The sequence below is a fragment of the Neltuma alba genome, unplaced genomic scaffold (genome assembly GCF_004799145.2).
Source record: "Neltuma alba isolate B1F8T4 unplaced genomic scaffold, ASM479914v2 tig00004898_pilon, whole genome shotgun sequence".
NCBI lineage: Eukaryota > Viridiplantae > Streptophyta > Magnoliopsida > Fabales > Fabaceae > Neltuma > Neltuma alba.
Window position 1 is genome coordinate 10,286 of NW_021633901.1, and position 23,759 is coordinate 34,044.

Below are 23,759 nucleotides of genomic sequence, written 5' to 3' on the forward strand. Positions count from 1 at the left end.
TTATAAATTAGAATTTTTTTTATTTTGTTTATATTGCTGTTATGAATTTTGCAGAGCAAAATTTTAACAATTTAAATTTATTTATTTATACTTAAAATAATTTTATAAAAAGATTGAAGTTAAAAAATTGATTTTTGTCTATAAAGTTCAACATAATTAATAATTTTTTTTAATAACAATAGATATTGAAATTTTTTGTAGTTACTTTATTTTGTTAGTTGTTTGGTGATATGGCAATTCTGCTTTTATTTTTCTAATTTAATAATGAATATAAAAATTCTGAAAGAGAACAGGAAAAAGTAGAAAACTAGAGAATACCCGAGTCACAATTCCCTGTTCCACTCCTTGAAGTGTTGATCACTGAGAAACCCACATAAGCATACGCACAATCCTGCTTCTCGGGCGCTGGTTTTTGTGTTCCAATATCTGTCTCCTAATCTCAATCGCCTCGACATGCACAAGTTGAACTCTTTCTCAGTTGATCAGTTAAAGCATTAGTCCCTTCCTCTTCTAGATTTCGTCATGGACTCATCACACAAGTACAATAGTTCTCTTGATCAAAATTTTGACGAGATAAACTCTAACTTGGACACTCATTGTTCTCCTGTACAAGCATCGCTGTCTTCTATGGAAACCCAGCACATTCACCCTAGAAAGTATTGTTTTTCTTTCCCCATCTTTTTCTTCATAGTTATTTTTGAAATTTTAAATTTGGCTTTTCATAATGCTTTATGGGTTTCGTTGTAGGTACCAATTAGAAGTGTTTGAAGTAGCAAGAAAACAGAACACAATAGCAGTGTTGGAGACTGGTTCTGGTAAAACCTTCATTGCTGTTATGCTTATAAATGACATTGGCCAGTCTATCAAGTATAGTGGCGTGAAAAAATTGATTATTTTCTTAGCTCCGACTGTTCATCTTGTCAACCAGGTAAGTTCGAAACCGAAAGTTTTTTCCCTTTTAGCTTCGCTTCCTTTTCGTTTGGTTTCTGTCGAAGTTGGTATATTCCACTATCCACTTTAACACCGCAATTTCAGACAGTTGATAGGTGAAATTTCAGACACACTTGTTTGTTACTGGTGTTGAGGACTAAAGTGCAATGTTGGTTCAACGGCAGGTTATGAATTACCTTGTTTTGTGCTTTCAATTTGCAGCAATTTAAGATTATAAAAGATCTTACAAATTTTGACGTCGAAGAATACTACGGGGCTAAAGGAGTTGATACATGGAATTTAGAGAGATGGGAGAAGGAGATCAATGACCATGATGTAAGTTTTCCTGTTGATTTGCTAATGCTATCTCCGAGTTATCACTAAAGTTTTTTTAATGCTTTCATTTTCGTTTGAGTACTGATTGACAGGTTCTGGGCCTGATGGGATTTAGCTTCAGAGCTTAGTAAACATATTACATATGACTTGCATTTTTTTCACTGATAAATCTTGTCATGAGGGATGAAAAATTGTACGATCACATCTTTAAATACCGCGGGTGCTTTTCATTCCCTTTGACTCCATAACTAATTTATTCAAATTCAATATGGGTGCTTTACAGATGCATGTGTATCATAGCTCTTCTACCTATGGATAACGACTTCGCTTCCATGGTGGTTGTCAGGGTCCCCCTCCCCACTTTTGTTTAATTAATTTTTCTATAAATCAATGTGAGTTATATCACTCATCTCTCTTAGTTCTGTTTCTTAGTTAGTTAGCCATGCCAGCTTAGTGATAGCTCATAGTACACGTGTCATTAAGTTTGATCTCCAGACTATTCTGTATATAAGTCATTACGGTAAAAGCATTTCTCAGTTAGTAATAACAGAACCAGATTGTTTCTTCTCCACTTAATCTCTATATTTGGCATGGTATCAGAGTCACTGCCGTCAGCAATGCTCAGATTGTCTGCTACAATAGCATAGTATCGGTGTTGGTTGATCTCCAATTAGGATTGATTGATCAACACAGCTTCATTCTTAGTCGATGACTTTTTCTGCCAATTATTTTAAATTCTAGGGTTTCCTTAGTGGCGTGTATAATATAATTAAAATAATTACATTGCTTGAATTTACTAATTTAGTGTGGAAAATTTTGAACACAAGATTTGCATCTTTGGCGAAGATTCTTAGTGCTCAAATTATAAAATTTAGTGTAGAGTTATACTTTCTTTCTGCTTTATAGGTACTGATTATGACACCCCAGATTCTTTTGGATGCCTTGAGAAAGGCATTCATCAATATAGAAACAGTATGCTTGATAATCATTGATGAATGTCACAGAGCAACTGGCAATCACCCCTATGCAAAAATAATGAAGGTGAGCACTGGGGAACTTTTTCTATTTTCCTTACACTTAATTGTTCATGGTTTTTTGTGTTTTTCTTCTGTGTATGTTTTTTCAATTTGAATGAGAAACGAGTTGCAATATAGAAAAATTTACTATATAGTTGTGTTCTTCTACGGGTGAAGGAATTCTATCACAAGGCTAATGTGAAGCCAAAAATCTTTGGGATGACAGCATCACCGGTAATTAAAAAAGGTAGCTGTATCATGAGCTGAGTTGTTTCTGCTATTGAATATAATTAAAAGAAATTCGTAAATGAATACTATGTGTTACTTCATTCTAGGTGTTTCCTCTACTATGGATTGCAAGGGTCAGATATCAGAGCTTGAAAATATCCTCGAGTCTGAGGTACTATAAATTTCTTGTATTGAATGTATTCAAACTTCTTTTTTGGCTCCATAAACTTAAATGTAGCCTCTATGCTTCTTCAGATATATACAATTGAAGACAGAACAGAGATGGATGCTTGTATCCCTTCTGCAAAAGAGAGCTGTAGATACTATGATCAAGCTCAACCTGCTGCTATGAGTTTGAAATCAAAGATTGAAGCCTTGTGGTCTGAGGTAGTTCTTTTTTATTATTAGACATAATATAGATAATGTACTAAATTCTAACGAATTTTCCTTATGTTATAAAGTTATTTTAAAAAATTATTGATATAAATATTGAAAATAAAAAAATTTAAATTCATCCCTATCCATCCTCCCTGCCCCCAGCAAAGGTAAAAAAAAATCCATCTTGGATCCGTCCTTGATTCTATTATATGTTGATGCGTAAAATGCACCTTCTTGTTTGATTTGCATAATCATTTTATTCTTTTATCAGAAAATATGGGCTGATGTTTATCTGTTTGGACAGTCTGATATCTTCTTGTCAGAACTACAGAAGTCATTGGAAGGTAACTACAAAGATGTGGATGATAAATTTAAGGGCCTCCATAAGCGAATGTCCAACGACCTTGCCAAAATATTGTATTGCCTTGAAGATCTTGGACTTCTATGTACTTATGAGGTATCCATCTTGCTATTAGAAACATGAAAAACGTGCCTAAAAGAAAAAGAACATGGAAAATTGGTATTTCCTCTGATCCTAAATGTAGGAGTTAGTTAAGAGTTTGTTTTGGTGCTAAATATATAAACTCAATTTCTTTTGTCTCCCACATTTATTTTTCCCCAAATTACTCCTATTGATTGCATACATTTTCCAAAGTAAATGATTACAAGGAGGGGTATTTCAGGGAAACCAATACACAATTTTTTATAAATAACTAACTTCTTGAATCTTTGTGAATTAGTTATGTCGAACATTCAGGACCGATGGGAGTATCATTTCCCATTTTAATGTATTCACAGCAGCCATAATTTTTTTACAATTTGTCTAATACAAGATTTTTGACTTCTTGAAACTGGTATATAATTTTTTTTTTGGGATAAATAATGTTGTCTTAATATGTGAATTATTGCGAATGACATCAAAGATTTCATCTCTATCCTACATAAATTCTTTTTGGTCATCTCCATGTGATTGTGTGTGTGTGTTTGTTAATGTGCCTGCAGGCTGTCCAAATATCTCTTGAGAAATTCCACAGCATAGAGGACGAGCATGAAGCATACCGTAAAGGTTTTTTGCATTGCAAATATTTCCTTGAAAACGTGATGCAAATAGTTGGGGAATCTCTTCCTCTGGGTAGGCATTTTAGAAGATTTCATTTATTCATTTTGCCCCATATCTTTTGAATCTATGATCATTGTTGAGATCACAAGTATCGTGCAGGGGACAAACTAATGTTTTGTTCATCCATCACTTATATTAGTCAAGCAATCATAACAAACTCTATTTAATTGAAAATCTTTACTATGTATATTTAGGCAGGTTTTACATTAATTTTGATATTTAGACAGTCCTCTGTGGTGAGCATATGAGGTTTCAATATAATGCCTTAAGCTGCTTTCCCCCTTTTATTATGTTGTCTTTTAAGGTTGATGTAGACTTAGCTTAGATAGTATGTGATACTTGAGTTCCACATTGAGTGGTATGAGATACTCATTTGGGTATTTAGAACCCATCAAGTGGTATTAGAAACTGTTCCAATATGGAGTGTTCTGATTGGTGAAGGGTTTTGATAGAGAAGGAAATTGAGAAGTTGAGCGAGATGTTGTAAAGTGCAGCCGTTCGGATGTCAACTCTCCAAGGGGGTATTGATGGAGACTTAGGTAGTATAGGATACCCAAATCCCTCATTGAGTAGTATGGTATGCGCAATGTGGTATGTATGTGGGTTTCCCCATCCCACTTAGGTATCAATCAAAGGTACTCTGCAGTAGCAATTGTACTTTCCTCTTGCATCTTTTTCTTGGAGATAAATCTTTTTTTGAAGCCTATTGTCAGTGGTTAGCATAAAATGTTTTGGTGATATTTAGTTATTTTAATTAAATGTTATTTGGGTTTTAATTATTTTTGGATTGGCATTTTTATCTATTTTGGATTAGGATTAGCTCAAGTATTTTGTTTTAGTCAGGATAAAGTTATCCTATTTTGATTAGGATGAGGTTACTTTAAATATCTTGGTTAGATAGAGATTATCGCTTAATTAATTGAGAGCTCGATCTCTTTCTTTTAATGTCTGAAAATGTAACTATTTTCTTTCAATAAAAGTATGTTCCGGGGATTATTAGATGTTGAATTCGTACTGTGTGTAGATATGTATATGTGGATGAGTGCATTAACAAATGAATGCATGTCTATTTGTTTTGCTGCATGTCTACTGTCGATCTTGTTTGACGTATTTTTTATAACCACATTGCCTTTGTAATGCTAATAATTTCATTTTGTTCGTTTTCACTAAGGATTATACTATCATTGACATTTTCATAATTAAATCTCTGCAGCTGACAAAAGCCCTTTGGAGGTAGGATTTGACTATACAGGAGCAGTAACTTTGGGTTACATATCTCCAAAATTACATGAACTTATTCAAATCTTCCAATCCTTTGGGTACAGAAATTTGGATATTGATATTTTACAATAAAGTTCCATTTGACATTATGATCTTTGTCTTGTGAATATTTTTGGGACAATTACAATGAGGTCCCTGGGAAGAAAAATAATTACTAAAAGTCCCAATAACAATCTAAACAGCTTGTAATGACAAGTTTCAGAGTAGGAAATGACAACTTCTGGGACTTGTTTTGTAATTATTTTCCTTTCTTGGGACCTCATTGTGATTCTCGCAATATTTTTCCTTTTGCAGGTTTCATTTCACATTATATGATCATTGATCTTCATTCCTATGTTTTTTCTTGCAGAAAATCTAGTCATGTGTCATGCCTTATTTTTGTTGAGAGGATAATCACAGCTAAGGTGATTGAAAGGTTTGTAAGAAAAGTTTCGCAGTTATCTCATTTCGCAGTTTCATATGTAACTGGAAGCAATACATCAAATGATTCACTGGCATTAAAGAGGCAGAAGGAAACATTGGATTCATTTCGCACAGGAAAGGTATTGAATCACTGCATCATTTGGGTCAGATTGTTCACAATGTGGGTGTTTTGAAATATTATTATAGATTATTAGTTCTTTTCATTTAGGTCAATCTATTATTTACCACTGACGTAATTGAGGAAGGAATCCATGTCCCCGGCTGCTCTTCTGTTATACGTTTTGATCTACCAAAAACAATTCGTAGTTATGTCCAATCGAGGGGACGGGCTAGGCAGGCCAACTCTCAGTTTATTATGATGTTGGAAAGGTGAGGTGTATATCTTGATGAGATGAACTTAGAAGTTTTTGGAAGCTGGAGACATCTTACTTTGAAAAATCTGGTGTATATTCTCAATTGTGCATCATATTGTTAACTGTATCTTTAGGGGAAACTCGAAGCATATAAGTCAACTGTTTGACATAATCAAGAGTGAGCGTTTCATGACCGATGACTCTCTTAATAGTGGCTTCAGCATTTTCACCCCAAGGGCTTGTACAGTAGAAGAAGCAATCACATACTCTGTGGATTCTACTGGAGCATCGGTCACGTCAGATTCTAGTGTTACTCTCATTCATCAATACTGTGGAAAGCTCAAAGGAGATATGTAAGAATATTTTCAATTGTTTTTCTTTTCTTTTAACTCCTTAATGATGTTTTTCGCCTACTAAACAAACTTCATCACATGCTCTTGTAGTTGTATTCTATGTAACTCTCATTGTTTGTATCAGGTACTTCAATCCAAAGCCAATTTTTGAGAGTTTTGACGTGGAAGGTGGTTACCAGTGCAAGTTGTCATTGCCTCCTAATGCAGCTTTTCAAACTATAGTTGGTCCCTTAGGCAGAAATGCTCATTTGGCAAAACAGCTTGTATGTTTAGAAGCATGTAAGAAGCTCCATAAAATGGGTGCTTTGGATGATCATCTTCGCCCGTCAGTTGAAGAACCTCTGGTACAGGTTCAAACTGTAAAAAGCAAGAAAACAAGTTCAGGTGCAGGTATTAGTTTTCTGCTAATTAAATATGTTATCTTTTGTTATCAATTAAACTTAAATATTATGTTCAATTCAATATGACAGTACCATTGTTGCAAACAATGTTGTTCAAAGTATTTTACTGTACAGCCTGAGACTTTAATTTTTGTTTTCTAATTGGATGTGGAGCATGATGTATCTGATTGGCCATAAAACTTCGTGGGCATGCCAATGAGAGGAAGGTTGGTTTGCCTATATGGCACTCATGCCTACCAGCTTCAGACACATCCTAGTGTGCCAGCCATCTTTTTCCTTGGGGTTTGGGGGTGGCTGTATAGGGACAGATGCTGAATCGTGCTTTGTGGAGGCATGAGGTTGTCTGGCTTTCCAGTGGATCTAGTTAGGTATGAATGCATTTTGATTTTGTTTGCTTCTCGTATTTGAAGGAACTACAAAAAGGAAGGAGTTGCATGGCTCAGCTAGCATTCGTGCTTTATGTGGGACTTGGAAAGATAAACTTGATGGAGCCATATTTCATGCCTATACGTTTGATTTCACCTGTAATGTTCTTCATGATATGTACTCTGGATTTGTTCTGCTGATTGAGTCAAAGCTTGATGATGATGTTGGAAATTTTGAATTAGAACTCTACTTGATCTCAAAGATTGTGAAGACTTCAGTCTCATCATGTGGCCAAGTGCATTTGGATGCTGAACAGGTATTGAAATGTGAGCTTTATTTGATGTAGGAATTATGAAAGGGGAAATACATATTACCCTTTTAACCAACACTTAGTTACAAATTGAGTGAACTTTAAAATGTAACAGAAACGCCCACCTCCTTTTCATTGGGAACAGAAGAACATCCACATTAATTAGATTAGTTTACTATAATTATAACTAGGCTTTCAAGTGGTAAAATGTATTTTCCCATGTATGAAATGCTTTAATCCAGATGTTTCCGTTGAAATTTAACTGCATTTTGTTTTCTTTTATTTATCAGATGAAGAATGCAAAATCTTTTCATGAACTTCTTTACAATGGTGTTTTTGGGAGATTAGTTTTTCGGTCCAAAGAAGGAGGAGGAAGGAAATTTCTTCTTCAGGATGAAACGTCGTCATTGTGGACTCCATCAAACTTATATTTGCTTCTACCTCTTGAAAAAGATGGTATTGATGAGGAATCTTTGAAAATCAACTGGGCAGGAATCAATTCTTGTGCTTCTGCTATTGAATTTATGCGGAAAAGGTGTTCTCTGGGCATTGACCATTGCAATGATTACAGAAAAAACTTACCATCCCATGATATCAGTTTGTTGGAGGCAGATTGTGGGGGCAGAGAAAAGATTCATTTCGCTAATTTTGTGCTTGATGTTAACAATGTCAAAGATATGGTAGTTTTGGCCATCCACACTGGAAGAATATACTGTATAATTGAAGTTGCTCATGACCTGTGTGCTGAAAGTCCTTTTGATGGCACCACTGAGGATGTGGCTGCAGCAGAGCGTATTACCTTCTCAGATTATTACAGCAAAAGGTACTGCAATGTTCACTGCCAAGATGCCTGTGCCCCCTCCTTTCCCTTGCTGCGCTTCATTTCCTATATCATTTTGTGGTTAACTAAACAAGTTGAAGTTCATCAGGTATGGGATTACACTGAGACATCCAGGGCAGCCTTTGCTGCTTTTGAGGCAAAGTCATAATCCACACAACCTTCTTGTGAACTTCAATGAGGATGGTTAGTTAACTAGTTTGAATTTCAAAATCTTACTGGTAGTAGAATATTGGTGAAATAATTGTGTTTTAATCTGATTCTATTACAGCCAATAATTACTATACAAGAACTGAGGAGCAAATGCTTCTTAATCCTTGGCCTAGCAGAATAGGAAACAATTGAAACATTCATTCTATACAACCTCTATACAATTAGAACCATAAAGGACTAATAACAACTAGCTGACTTACCATTAAAGGAAATGACTACCCTTGTGAATTTGTCCATTAGGTAATAAATAAGGAATTTCACATTCACCTTCAAGCTTAGAGAACAAGGGCCTGTTTATTTAAGATTAAAAGAATAAATGCCTCTCAACTTATTTAGAGATTTTGTCAAAAGTAATTTGTTTCTTTAGAGATCTTATGAAAAGAAGAGATTATTTTTCATTTGATCATCACCATAAAAAATTATCTTTTTATAATTTTTAAATTTTATAATATCTTTATGTATGATTATATGTATTTTCATCAACATTCTCTCATTTACTGCCTGTGGTTATTTTCAAAAGTTACTCAAGAGTGTCTTTTCAAAATAATTAGAAACTTGATGTTTTTAGGTTCTGATTTTTTTTTTTAAAGAAAAAAACTTGAATATTCCAGAATTCCTTAAAAGTTTGTCTTTTAGAAAAAGAATTTTTCTTTAAAAAAATTTATACAAACAAGCGCTTATTTTTCTCTATATGTAGCTTGGATAGCTGAGTATCAATCTAGATTCTTGTAGAAGACTTGATTAGGACATCGGCAGTTTGAAGTGTCAGTTTTCATAAATAGCTCAAGGCCCTTGAATCTCGACATGTTTATGTCAGCAAATTTTTGTGTATTTTTGGGACGTACCTGGTATTCTGGAAATAAAGAAGCATCTCTTATCTTATGGTGCTTTGGAGTCTATCATCCTGGTGGTTGCATCTTTTGCCTGATGAAGGCACTCAAAAGCTTAGTGATGGAGCATTGAAAATCTATGCTAGGCATAGGAAAACCTATAATTTAATTGTTTATGTTCAATGACTATCTTTATGTGGTGTTAGTCATACTTTTTACGTTATCTTTATTTAGGTTTAAAATAATTTGACATAAGGCTTTATCTTGTTTTATCGTATCTAGGTTTAAGTTTGTTTAAACCATCATCATCTTTAATATTGTACTGGGTTTTTATGATTAGCCCTAGGTAGCGTCATATTGGAGAAAAAAGGAGATGAAATGACCTTTCATGTTATCTTATCATAATGGAATAGTAAGGAAGGGTGACAATGACAAGTGTAGGAAAAGCCTTTTCCACTCCTAGCTACTCCCTCTTCCTGTTATAATAATTATTTATTTATTTATTTAGTTATTATTGGCTTAGGTGCTTCAATTCTTGGCCCAGTAAAGCCCAATCATTCCCAACTGGGTTTCCCAAATTTTCATCACAATTACCTTTGTTAGGATTTTCAAGCTTACTAATATTAGTTTAATTTTCAGAAATTCTTCTAAATCTTGAACAATTTCCAACAATAATTCTTGTATTTTCCCTATTAGGGGACTTTTTCTTTGCCTTAAATCTAACCCCTCGGGTTGGGAATATATTCTTAGGCTAATAAGAAATGGCCATGTTACAAATTCCCCTGATCCTTTGCTAATAGCCTGAATAAGGAATCTTGTACATTCCATAGAAAATTAAAAGTAATAGTTAAGACTAGTAAAAAAACAATTGATTCGCCATAAAGGAAATGAACATCCCAATACATTCGTGATTCATTTGGAGATAAAACAGCACCATTTGGTGTTTGGTATTATGTTATCCAAAACAATCATGAAATTTTTACGGCTAAGTTCATATATCTCATGAAAAACATTAGGGCCAGTGCACTTTTGAAAACTTCTTGAAAATTGTGGAAGATGCTCTGAACTGAAAGCTTCCTTAAGCTTGCAATTTATCCTGAACCAACCAATCTTGCAATTTATGCTGAAGTAGAACTAAATTTTAGAGGGTACTTAGAATAGAGGGTTTCATAGTTTTTGGATTATCCCCTAATAGAAAACTAAAAAACTTGTTATTTATTTATTTTTAATCAACAGTTGTCCGCTTGGACTGTGCTCTATATAGTTAAACCTCCCTTTCAGTGGAGCCAAATTGTTAAATGTAATTTCCAATGTTTATTGACTTAGTGGATTTATTTTAATAAAAGTATGATCTATTATCCATAAATTTCAACGTCTTCGAAATTTTGCTTCTACTTATTTTAATAATAAGCTATGATCAGGTGCCGATGAAAGCTAATATTTATCCTGAACCAACCAATCCTGCGATTTATGCTGAAGTAGAGCTAAATTTTACAGGGTACTTAGAAGAGAGGGTTTCATAATTTTTGGATTATCCCCTAATAGAAAACTAAAAAACTTTAGTTTTTTTATCAACAGTTGTCCGCTTGGGCTGTGCTCTATAAAGTTAAACTTCACTTTCAGTGGAGCGAAATTCTTAAATGTAATCCAATGCTTATTGACTTAGTGGATTTATTTTAATGAAATTATATGCTCTATTATTCATAAATTTCAATGTCTTCAAAATTTTGCTTTTACTTGACACACACACATACACATTTGAGCAGATACTCTAGGTAAGTCTCCAGAAGGTGGCCTGGTAACCCAAAAAGCACGAGCTCATGTTCACATTCCACCGGAGCTTCTCTGCACCCTTGATGTTCGAAGGGATGTGTTAAAGTCACTTTACCTGCTTCCGTCTTTGATGCACCGCCTTGAATCATTTATGCTAGCCAGTCAACTTAGACAAGAGGTGGCTGGCCAAGATAACAACTACAACATACCTAGCTCTCTGGTTTGTATAGTTTTCCTATTTACTTGTTTTACATGGAAAAGATAATCCTTCTATTTTCTCTGTTTCAATTGTACATATTATCTCTTACAATGTCAGATTTTAGAAGCACTTACAACTGTAAGATGCTGTGAAAAGTTTTCTATGGAACGTCTTGAGTTGCTTGGAGATTCCGTCCTCAAGTATGCTGTAAGTTGTCATCTCTTTCTCAAATATCCAAAGAAGCACGAAGGACAATTATCTGCTCAGCGCACAGCGGCGGTGTGTAACTCAACCCTACATAAATGTGGAACAGATCATAAAATACAGGTAAATTCTCCTATAGTTATTTTTCAATTGGCCACCTGATGGAATATAGGAATTAATATCTTGAGGAAACCTAGCTTGCTTTAATATTTAATTTTATTTTATGTCATAACTAGCAAGTGGCTTATGTTTTATGTTTTAATTTATGTAATATCGTAGATGTTTCTTCCGAGAGTGGAAGCTTAGGCAAGTAGCTGATTATGTTTGAATGTTTTTATTTTGCTTTTTGATTCCTTCATGAGAAGGAAACCTTTTCTATATATAGATGTTAGGCAGCATATGTAAGGAGACTTTTGATGATTGAAAATTGTGATGGCTTAGCTGCTCTCTCTCCCTTTTCTGTGCTGCCTCAACTCTCCTGCTCAGTTTCTGTTCTCTCTCCCTTTCTTCTCCCTATTCTGTTCATTCTTTCCCTTTCCCTCCTCTGTTTCTATTTTCCTCCCTAAAACCCATTCAGTTCTGCAAAATATTTGAGAGTGTGTGGGTGTGTGACATCACTACCGTGACAAGAACAAGTTTTCCTTGAAGCTTAAGCTCATGCGTGCAGATAGCCAAAAGGGGCTTGAACTGTGAACAATGAATAGGTTCACTGCTATGACGGACCAAAAGTCATCACAAAAGGGAAAAAGAAATATTAATCCTTGGTTATAAAGATATTCCATCCACAAAATTGAGGTCTATTAATCTGAATGTTTTTTCAACTCATCTGCTCCCCATCGAGCTTTTATTCAAGAAAGTGCAATTCTTGTGGTCACTAATATTTTCCTTTTACTTAGAACTTTTGTAATCTGGTTATATCTGAATTCAAAGCTTATGAAAATGATCATTTTAGTCATGCCTTAATATAAGACTAAGAAAACTCCTCTTTAAATGTCTGAACACTCCTTTTCTTTGAATTCCAGTCGTTGTTGATTCAATAAGTGCACAAGTTGTATTCCATCCAAATGGTGCTGCAATGGATCCAGTTAATACTTTTTTTTTCCCCGTTTTCTTCAATAGGAATATATTCGTGACTTTGCATTTGAGCCCCGCCGGTGGGTCGCTCCGGGACAGAATTCTATACATACTGTTCATTGTAAATGTGGGGTGGAAAACCTTGAAGTGCCTTTAGACGAAAAGTTTCAAAGTGAAGATCCAAAAATTGTGGTTGGGAAGTTCTGTGACAGACGTCACCGTTGGATATGTTCAAAGACTATTGCAGATTGTGTTGAAGCTCTGATAGGTGCATATTATGTGGGTGGTGGACTACTTGCTTCACTTCATGTGATGAAGTGGCTTGGAATTTGTGCTGGTCTTGAACCATCTTTGGTTGATGAAGCAATTACTGTTGCTTCTCTTCACATATACTCACCAAAAGAAAATGAGATTGCAAGTCTTGAAGCTAAAATTGGGTATAAATTTTCTGTCAAAGGACTCTTGCTAGAGGCAATCACACATGCATCTGAGAATGAACTTGGGGGTGGCTATTGTTATGAGGTAACTATAAAATATGTCTGGCAATGTTGAACTGCTTCTGTTAATTTTCTTTTGGGTTTTACTAGTGGAGCTTATATACTCCCAAGTGAACATACAGTTAGATTTATATGTCAAAGTTCAATATGATGTTCCTCTAACTTTATATGGTATGGCAGAGGCTTGAGTTTCTTGGCGATTCGGTATTGGATCTGCTTATCACATGGCATCTATATCAGAGTCATACAAGCATTGATCCAGGGGAATTAACTGACTTGCGAGCTGCTTCTGTCAATAACGAAAACTTTGCTCAAGTTGCAGTCAGACAAAATCTGCAACAGTATCTTCTGCATAGCTCAGATTTATTACTTGGCCAAATAAATGATTATGTCAGGGCGCTCTCTGAATCAAACATGACGAAGTCACTTCCAGGCTTTAAAGGACCTAAGGTTACTGATGATTCTTTTTTTTTTTTGGGGAAAATATGGCTAGTTAAGCCGTTGTTTTGTTGGAATTTTTTCTTCTTTCTTTTTATCATCATTTTTAATTAATTATCATTTGTCTGTTTTTGACACAGGTACTTGGGGATTTAGTAGAAAGTATTGCCGGGGCCATACTAATTGACACCAAACTTAATCTTGATGAAGTGTGGAAAGTTTTCAAGCCTCTATTATCTCCCATTGTCACTCCTGATAAACTTGAACTGCCTCCATTACGTGAGCTACTCGAATTATCCAGCTCTCTTGGGTATTTTGTAAAAGAAAAATGTAAGATGAAGGGAGATATGGTGCATGCAGAGCTTAGTTTACAGCTTCAAGATGTCCTGTTGGTTCGAGAGGGATGGGGCCCAAATAGGAAAACAGCAAAAGGAGAAGCTGCCTTTCATTTACTAAAGGAACTTGAGGTATTCTTTGCTTCTCTAATGCTTTTGCTGTCTTCCTTTTTGTATCAAATTTTCTAAAATATATGGTATGCGGCATTAAAAATAAAACGTACAAGCTGTTGTTTTTGCCCATCTGTATGCTTTATATACATTGTTTATCATATTTGGAGGTGTTCAAGAATTTGTTTTAGGCCAACACTAATTCTCTCATGTAATTTAACTGGAACCAATTCAAAAGCTATGCTTTGATATTTAAAAACTTGTTGACCAAGTTTATCATAGTGGCTTTTTTGGTAAAAAATTCTGTTGAGTCGAAGTCTGGGAACTGACCAGAGCTATGACAAATTTTACAGCTCAAACCGTTCACAGATATACCTTCAAATTATGGACTAACAAGAATTTGTCACTTTGGCTGAAGACTCAAACCTTTTCTCTTGGGTATTGGATTTGTCCTTACCAAGTAGATTAACTTTGGTCAATAATATTGTGCATGCTTAGGAAACTAAAAATTGTCAAAATATTTCCTCGTGATGGAATATGGAGGTAGATTTTTCAAAGAGAAAAAGGTATTATTGGTAAAGCAATATCGACTGTCACCATCCGGCCTGGCAGTGTTTCACTAGGACTTTAGTTTTTGTCAACTGGGAAAGTGTTGGTGCACCCCATCTTTTGCTCAAAGAGAGCATCTTCTGAATTACATTTCCATTGTACATAACACAAGGTATATTTGATTCTACACCAGCATCAGAAATGAACCAGACAGACCCGTGTCCATTTACATTTGTTTGCTAAAACCACTAGATTTGCTGTCCAACTGAAATCAGCTTGATTGGAATCTGGGTTACTTTTGATATGCTAGTTTTTTGATTGTGTTGATCTGTTTATTTTGTTACAGCAATAACGGTATCTGCTCATATTGGCAGTGATATATGGGAATCAGGAATAGTAAGGAGAGTTTGGGATCCGGGGGTATTTTGGGTTAAGTAGCTTAATTTCTATAAACAGGGTCTTGAGTGTAAAGTGGGGTTTGTGAATATATATATATATATATATATATATATGCATATATATTATTTTGATCTCATTTCAGTGGTCTGTATATTTTGCTGACTACATAGTTTACATTTTTGTCCTTGAAATGGCAGAAGAGGGGAATTTCACACAGTAATAGTGGGACCAAGAGAAAAAGAGATAATCCTGATCATTTCTTCGATTCTTCTTCTGGGAAGAAGGAATTTAGTATTTGCGCTGGTCTACGTGATGAGCATGTCTCAGAGCCACTAACGTATAAGAGGGCCAAGAAGGACAAAACTAATCTATCAGCTCCCAATGACCTTCCAACGGAACTCTCTGATCCCAATGATGCAATTCCAGGTTTGCGCCATCAATCTTTTCTCTGTTATCCCCTAATCTTTGAAGCCCTCGAAACTGTCTTTGATTCCTTGCATTTATATATCAAGGATGAGGAGCTGCTCTCTAACAACTAAATCAACGTCTTTTGTTGATTTATATTTACAGTTATTGCATCAATCAATATGAAGAAGGGAGGACCCAGGACCACCCTATTTGAGCTATGCAAGAGACTACAATGGCCAATGCCTACATTTGACTCAGCGGAACTCAAACAGAGGTGAGTTGACTCTGTTCTTTCTTATGTCAAACTTGTTGCTAATGGCCTTTGCAGTACTTTACATAAACATGGCATGATATAACTTTTGGCCCCCCTGAATTTTTCTTCAATTATTGATTCAATCTTTGAACTTTGACTCAAAACAACTCAGTCCCTGTAGTTGAGACTCAAAACAACTCGGTCATCATAATTCCTTAAAAGAGAGGAAAGAATGGAGACTGGAGAGGACATCTTGTTCTGTTTGGGTAATTGTGATCATAAATCCGGCCTTTATCATTATTATTATTTTTTCTTTTCTTTCTTTGTTTTTTTTTTTCCAGGACTCCATTTGAATTTGGTGAAGGTTCAGAAAGAAGAAAAGGATACATCTGTTTTGTGTCAAGCATACAACTGTGCATACCCAATTATGGTAATATCGATTGTAGAGGAGACTCCAGAGCGGATAAGAAGAGTTCACTTGACTCTGCTGCATTAGAAATGCTCTATGAGCTACAACGACTGGGAAAACTCAAGATTGGTGATTTCTAACCGCGGCAACGTTTTAGAGGAATCATCCCAAGCACGACGAAAATAGAGTGGAGAAAAAATTTTAATGAATTCAATTTAAAAAAAAATTTAAAGAAGCGAGGTTAAAAGTTTTAACCTTACTACATTTCATCAAAATTTCATAACACTTCTTTAATCTTTTTAAATCAGACTCATAAGATTTTTCCTTCCTTCCTTTCATTTTCCTCATACCAAGTATAAGGTAAGAGCTTGATTGGTCGTCCTGTATGTTAGTGTTGTAGCACCCAAATTGTATAATAGTGTAAATGGGATGAATAAAAGCTTACGACCTTGATAAAAACTCTTGATGCTTCAGCCCTTTTTTTTTTTATTCTTTTGGGAATAATCAAGGCAAGCTAAAAGAATCTTGGAGATATCAGAAACTAATAACCAAAAAAAGAAAAAAAGCCTAAGTAACACGAATTTTGTCTTCCTGGAGTATGGTCTTGATCCCCCGACCGGGAGCACTCGAGAACAAAGCGTTTCATAGCCTGCACAGCGTGCTGTTCTGGCCATATGATCGCTGCGTTAGCCGTTTACTAGTTCGACAATTGATAGCCGTTTTTTTTTTGTTGAAAAAATTATAAATGAAGACCCCTCAATATATAAAATTATGGTTTGAGTCCCTTAATTTGGAAAACAGTAAATAAGAATTCAATCCTGTTTTTGTAAATATGAAATCGTGGTGAAATGTTTAAAATGTTTCTCAGTCAAATAACAAGTTGACTATGGAAAATAACAAGTTCATTTTAGCAAATGATAATTTTAGTAAACCAAATCATAATTTGGCTGAGGATATATCAAATAACAAGTTGATTATGTGAAAGATCAAGTGCAATGAATTACTAAACATGAAAATTGTAAATAAGCTGTGATCAAATCTTAGTAATTAACTTATAATACCCATTTATTTAATTAAAAAAAATTGAGTTAAATTATTTTCTTTAATCATGTGTATTAAAACTACTTCTTAGTCGAAAAACCCTTACAATCAGTAAGAATTTGAGAAATGAAATTAATTGAAATCTTCTATTTATAACTAAATTTAACGTCTAATTAAATTTTATATTAAGAAAAAGGGCTAGTATATTAAAATGCTAGAGGTAGGGGGATTAAATGCTGATTACCAGAGAGTTGGGTTTAGGAAAAAGAATTAGAAGGGAAAAAATGCAGCTCTTCTCCCAAAACCGCGTTCCCCGTTCTTCTTGTGCTCTGTCCATCCACGCCGTTCTTCGCCGCGTCCTCCCTCCTTTACGTCCAGAAACTCCACTTTTCTTTCTTCTTCTTCTTCCAGTATCTGGTAATGAGTGGCGGCTCTCTTCTTTCTTTCTTTCTTTCTTCTCTTTCATTCTCAAGCAAACCAGCACTCTATTCCTTCTTCATTTTTGTTTTAATTTGCTGGGTAGAAGATTAAATTCATTGACGCAAATTGAAGGTGTTGTGAATTCATTTTGATAGGTGCGTCCGTGCGTATTTCACCGTTGGAAATTTTTATTCCATAGTTGCTTGCTGTTTCTCGCTGCTTGTTGTTTCACCATTAGAAATTCTCTTCATGCAAATTACCTGCCTAATGAAACGACTTCCTTGTCCTTTATAGGCATAAGGTATTCAACGGTCACTAAGAAACGTCCTCTATATAACTACCCTGGCTAATTTCTTTTTTATTTGACAATTGTTATATCAGCATGCCAAAATGAACAAAAACGAAGGAAAAATAAACTATACTAGCCACTGATACTTACTGAAACAATTGACTCTCATAGTTCACTGGCTTTGCACCCTTCTCAAGCCTAAGCTTTTAATCTGCAATTCTTCTCAGATATTCAGAATTCTGAGCCTCCATGGCGTCCAAGATGAGGCATCTCAAGGTGCACATGAAGACTCTTCCTTTCCTTTTCTGGTCTACAAGAAGCTTCCGTTCTCCGTACTACTCTGGAAACGGCCCTTTGATAAGCTGCTTCCGTCAAAACGTGTATTCTTGTAGAAGTTGCTCTTTCCATACCCATAAAGATGTGAATTTTATCGCACCAACAAAGATGCATCTCTATGCTTCATTATTTTGTACCCTCATTCACCTCTACTTGGCATGCGGAAAGTTCGTCAGAGCTTCTGATGCCTTCTTTTTTATGCGAAGTCTTGGTCTTGTTCCTACATTGCCTATGTGGAACCAACTTTTATGTGAATTCAATGTCGCAGGCTTGGTTTCTCAGGTAGGGCTTTTGTATTCTGATATGGTCTCCTGTGGGATTGTGCCGAGTGTTTACAGTGTTAACATATTGGTCCACTCACTGTGCAAAGTAGGGAATCTGGATTTGGCTTTAGGATATGTTAGGAGAAATGAAATTGATACTGTTACCTATAATACCATCATTTTGGGTTTCTGTGCCCAAGGATTAGCTAATCAAGGTTTTGGGCTGTTATCTGAAATGGTTAAAAAGGGCATTAGTATTGATCCTTTTACTTGTAATATACTTGTTAAAGGGTATGGCAGAATTGGATTGGTGAAGTATGCAGAGTGGGTGATGCACAATCTTGTGGATGGGGGGATTCCACAGGACATTATTGGTCTTGACACCTTAATTGATGGATATTGTAAAGCTGGGTTAATGAATCATGCACTAACTTTGATGGCGAATGGATGGAGGGATGGTCTTCTGCCTGATATTGTTGCTTATAATACTTTTCTTAATGCTTTTTGCAAAATGGATAATGTTGTGAGGGCCAAGTCTCTTACTGATGAGATTTTTGGCCATCAAATGAACACAGAATGCGAACAATTTGAAAATTTTGATATGCAAAGTCCAGATGAGAACAGAGAGTTGCAGCCAACCCTCACTACTTATACCACGTTAATTACTGCATATTGTAAGCAACAAGGAATTGAAGAAGCCCTTTCTCTGTATAAGCAAATGATCAAGAATGGGATCATTCCTGATGTGGTTACTTATAGTTCTCTTCTTCATGGGCTTTGTAGACATGGGAGATTAAATGAAGCAGCACTGTTATTGAAGGAGATGGATAAAATGGGTTTGAATCCTAATCATATCTCGTACTCTATTGTTATGAACTACTTGTTCAAGTCAGGAAGGTCGGTGGAAGCTTTGAATCTTCTAAGCCATTTGGTTGTTCGGGGCATTTCTTTTGATCTAGTTCTGTGTACAACTATAATGAATGGCCTTTCTAAGGTTGGAAAGATCGAAGAGGCTGAAGACATGTTCCAAACTATTTTAAAACTTAATCTTATTCCAAACTGTGTGACCTATTCTGCACTCCTGGATGGGTACTGGAACTTGGGAAACATGGACTATGCAGATTTGTTGTTGCAACAAATGGAGAGGGAACGTATTCTGCCAAATGTTGTTACTTATTCTTCTATTATAAATGGATATGTTAAAAAGGGAATGCTTAGTGAAGCTGTTGATGTGTTAAGGAAGATGGTCAAGCAAAATATTTCACCAAATGTTTTTGTTTATGCAATTTTATTAGATGGCTATTTCAAAGAAGGAAAACAAGAGGTTGCATTTGATTTCTATAAGGAAATGCAATCACAGGGATTGAAGGAAAACAATATTATATTTGATGTTCTCTTGAACAACTTGAAGAGACTGGGGAGGATGGAAGATGCTAAGTCATTAATGAAAGATATGTGCTCTTGGGATCTTTCACCAGATTTGTTTAACTACACTTCTGTAATGGATTGCTACTTCAAAGAAGGAAATGAGTCAGCAGCCCTAAGTGTAGTCCAGGAAATGGAAGACAAAAATATAAAGCTTGATGTTGCTGCATACAATGCTTTAATCAATGGCCTTCTGAGGCTTGGGAAATATGAACCTCAGTCTGTGTTTTCAACTATGTTAGAGTTGGGTTTGGCTCCAACTTGTGCTACATATAACACTGTAATCAATGCATGCTGCAGGAAAGGTAACGCAGAAAATGCTTTGAATTTCTTGAGTGAGATGAAGCACCATGGGGTAATGCCAAATGCAACCACTTACAACATTCTGATATTTGGGCTTTGTAAAACCGGGGCAATTGAAAAGGCATTGGATGTTTTTAATGAAATGTTGGTTATGGGGTTTCCTCCTGTCTTTAATACTCATAAGTTTCTGCTTGAAGCATCTTCAAAGGATATGAAAGCAGATACAATTTTGCAAATTCACAAGAGGCTTGTGGATATGGGGCTCAAACTTGATAGAACAGTGTATAACAATCTTCTTGCTGTACTATGCAGGTTAGGGATGACTAGGAAAGCAACTTCAGTTCTTAATGAAATGATGGGAAGGGGAATTTTAGCTGATACTGTAACGTACAATGCCTTTATCCATGGTTACTGCGTAAGCAAGAATGTGGATAAGGCTTTAGCTACTTATTCACAGATGTTGATTGATGGAATCTCTCCAAATGTTACTACTTACAATTATCTTTTAGGGGGTCTTTCAACTGCTGGTTTGATGAGAGAAGCAGATGAATTGGTTTGTGAGATGAAGGAAAGAGGACTTGCCCCAAATGCTGCTACTTATAATATATTGGTTTCTGGCCATGGTAGGGTTGGAAATAAATTGGACTCTATAAAACTTTATTGTGAGATGATAAACAAAGGTTTTGTTCCCAACACTGGAACCTATAATGTGCTTATTTATGATTACGCTAAAGCAGGAAAGATGCCCCAAGCTAGGGAACTTTTGAATGAGATGCTGACGAGAGGAAGAACTGCTAATTCTTCAACTTACGATATTTTGATTTCTGGGTGGTTCAAACTATCCAATCAGCCAGAACTGGATAGGGCACTTAAACAGTCATATCTGTCTGAGGCAAAAAGATTGCTGAGAGAAATGTATGAAAAAGGATTTGTGCCATCTGAGAGCACCCTTTCACACTTTTCAAAGCCGGGAAAAAGGTCTGAAGCTAAAAGGCTATTGAAGGTACTTAGGAAAAGGAAGAACGAGGGAGAAATGGTCTAGCAACATGAAACTGCAGCTCCAATTCCTAGGTAATTGAGTTTCCAGATGTTCAATAATCTCCGATGAGAAAATTGAGGGAAAGGCCAAAGGAGCACCCGAGTTGTAAATGATTTGTAATGGTTAAGTGTATGTGTGAGGGTTGATCTTACCGTTAATAAGTAGGAGGAGAGAGGAGAATCAATACACAGATTGTTTATACAAGTTCAGTCAATATCCACAAGACTTACGTTGAGTTCTCAAATAGCTTCCAAGTGTTTAACCATGTTCTAATTCTATCGGGCTCTTGTTGCTTTAACACAGCGTCTCAGACTCTTCAGTCTGCTAAATCACTTCTTGGCTGCCACCACCCTCAAACCTATTTAAACTCAATATTGATGGTGCAAGATCAGAAACATCACAAACTGCAGTTTGTGGTCGTGTTCTTCGAGATCATCATGGGACTTGGATCGTTGGCTTTTCAAGTTATCTGGGTAATCGTTTTGTGTATGAAGCTGAGGAATGGACACTTCTTAAGGGGCTACGCTTAGCTTGGGATATGGGGTTTAAAAACCTCATAGTGGAACCTGATAACAAGACCCTTATTGACTTGATGCTACGTCTCTAAGAGAAATGTGACTAGCTCCCCAACGTTTCTGGAAATTGAGCTTTTCCTATACATGACAAGGGAAATCCAGCTTAATTCATTCCTAGACATTCCAATTTAGTTGCTGGTGGTTTGGATCTCATTACTACCTCTATTTTGCGCCTCAATACATGAGGGTCCTAATGTAGAACGAAGCTACGGGATTACAATCCCCGGTGGTGTAATTTTCTTTTAGGGCCTTTTGCCCTCCTTGGTACCCAAAAAAAAAAAAAAAACTCCCCTTATACAATGTAATAACTAACCCACTCAAGATTCCCTTAATCTTGAGTCTACTAAGAAATAAATTATCAACAAATTATAAAAGATGATAAACCTCACAGGAGTAAATGCTAAACAATGGACTTCAAGGTTGTTGAACTTTTCTATCATCGATTAAGAGTGCGATTTTGAAGCTTTAAGTTTTAATGGTGGTTTAGAGATAACTGACTACTTTAGTTTAAAAAATAAGAAGTTTAATTATATGAAATGATAATAAAGTTAAAAGTTTACAGCTTTAGTTATATGAAATTCAAAACTTCAAACTATAAGTTGGCATTGCTTAAAAGCTTGTAATTTGATATACATATATATATATATATATATTTATATATTAGGGTTCCTACTCTTCTTAGACAGCTACTTGCTTGGGACTTCTCATTACTCGGGGAGATCTTTCTTTCTATAATAGAGAAAAGGTAAAATTAAATCTATTATTTCTGAAGTAATTATTAATTTTAAAAGCACTCTTTTTTCAAATATTTCCTCCACTCTTAAATATAAAATTTAATTTGTAACGTAAGCTGCACTATAAACTAAATCTGATATTTAGGATTAGAGGTAATAATTTTTTAGTTTTTGGTGACAGCCGTTGGCTGTGTTTTTTGTTTTGTTTTGTTTTTTTGTTTTTACATAAAGACAATAAAACTATACCAAAAAAAAACATTATGGAAAAATCCTTGGCACTCTGGTGGGGATATGACATTTCATGGTTCTAAAAGGCAAATCATGAAGCCAATTATCAAAGCCAACCCAATTACTTCTTCACCTCATAAACAGTTCTCGCATTCAGCTTCCCTCCTTTGCCTTTTTGGTCTGCTGCCGTCTGCTGTCATTAAACGATGCCGTTTTGCCATCCATTTATCTTTTTAGTCCAAGTCATTGGGTTCCAAAACTTTCAAGTTCTCTCACATTCACGCCATGTGCGTCCCTGTTTTTGCCTCTAAGCGCTTTTGGCATTGTCTCTCTTTCTGCAGGACATGTGTCTCTCTTTTTTGATGGGTACTTCAACCTTTGCTGGAGAAGTCACAAAGATGCTCTCTGTGTGAGCTTGCCTGGTTGTTCTTCTCCATCTAATCCATGTTCTCTCAGTGCAAGTCATTTATCTGAGAAAACTCTACTCAATTTACATTAAAAGTTGTCAGTTTTTCAGACTTGGAGAACTTCCATGTATGAACCTCACAATTAATATAACCTTGTGTATATGGAACAGATAAGAAAAGGAACAAGTTCATTTTTCTTCCATGTATAATACAAATTGTGCATCTTCCGCTAACATGCATACATGGATCTAATCACAGAGTACTAATTTTTTGTAGTTATGATTGTATATTGCTAGTAAATTTCAATTCATTATCAAGAGACAACAAATCTACTGTGATGGAAGAAGATAATGCCAAAGTTTGGTCCTAGTGGCTACTGCTTTGATGCTACAATCACCTATGCATTCCTCATGAAGTATAGTATTCTTCCGGTTCTTAATATAAGACCTAATTATTAAGTTGATTTTAGTCTAAAATATAATATCTATTTCTCATATTTATCAATTTTTCTTAAATTACTCATATGGATCTCCCTCATCCATAATCAAATAAAAGAGATAGAAAGGATATTAAGGAAGATAATTATGGTGTTTTAAGAAAAACATGTTATATTTTTTATAATTAACTAACTTACCTAACTTTCTTAATATAATCAAATTAGTTAAATAGATCTT

General features: G+C 35.4%; 2 protein-coding genes across 2 annotated transcripts; both read left to right on the forward strand.

The window, feature by feature from the left end:
• Positions 1-355: 355 nt before the first annotated feature.
• Positions 356-16,332, forward strand: LOC114746105 (endoribonuclease Dicer homolog 3a). The gene is made up of 25 exons (XM_028934288.1): positions 356-656; positions 748-919; positions 1,153-1,266; positions 2,173-2,307; positions 2,460-2,529; positions 2,618-2,682; positions 2,766-2,897; positions 3,193-3,345; positions 3,891-4,020; positions 5,222-5,327; positions 5,639-5,831; positions 5,921-6,081; positions 6,200-6,418; positions 6,543-6,808; positions 7,230-7,501; positions 7,786-8,318; positions 8,425-8,519; positions 11,143-11,369; positions 11,466-11,675; positions 12,672-13,148; positions 13,304-13,573; positions 13,702-14,028; positions 15,153-15,381; positions 15,526-15,637; positions 15,958-16,332. The coding sequence occupies exons 1-25, from the start codon at positions 523-525 to the stop codon at positions 16,163-16,165; spliced, it is 5,010 nt and encodes a 1,669-aa protein (XP_028790121.1). The 5' UTR covers positions 356-522; the 3' UTR covers positions 16,166-16,332.
• A 1,986-nt stretch (positions 16,333-18,318) lies between these two features.
• LOC114746104 (pentatricopeptide repeat-containing protein At5g14770, mitochondrial) lies at positions 18,319-21,147 on the forward strand. The gene is made up of 2 exons (XM_028934287.1): positions 18,319-18,393; positions 18,485-21,147. Exon 2 carries the CDS (start codon positions 18,610-18,612, stop codon positions 21,142-21,144), a length of 2,535 nt encoding a protein of 844 aa, XP_028790120.1. The 5' UTR covers positions 18,319-18,393; positions 18,485-18,609; the 3' UTR covers positions 21,145-21,147.
• Positions 21,148-23,759: the final 2,612 nt, after the last annotated feature.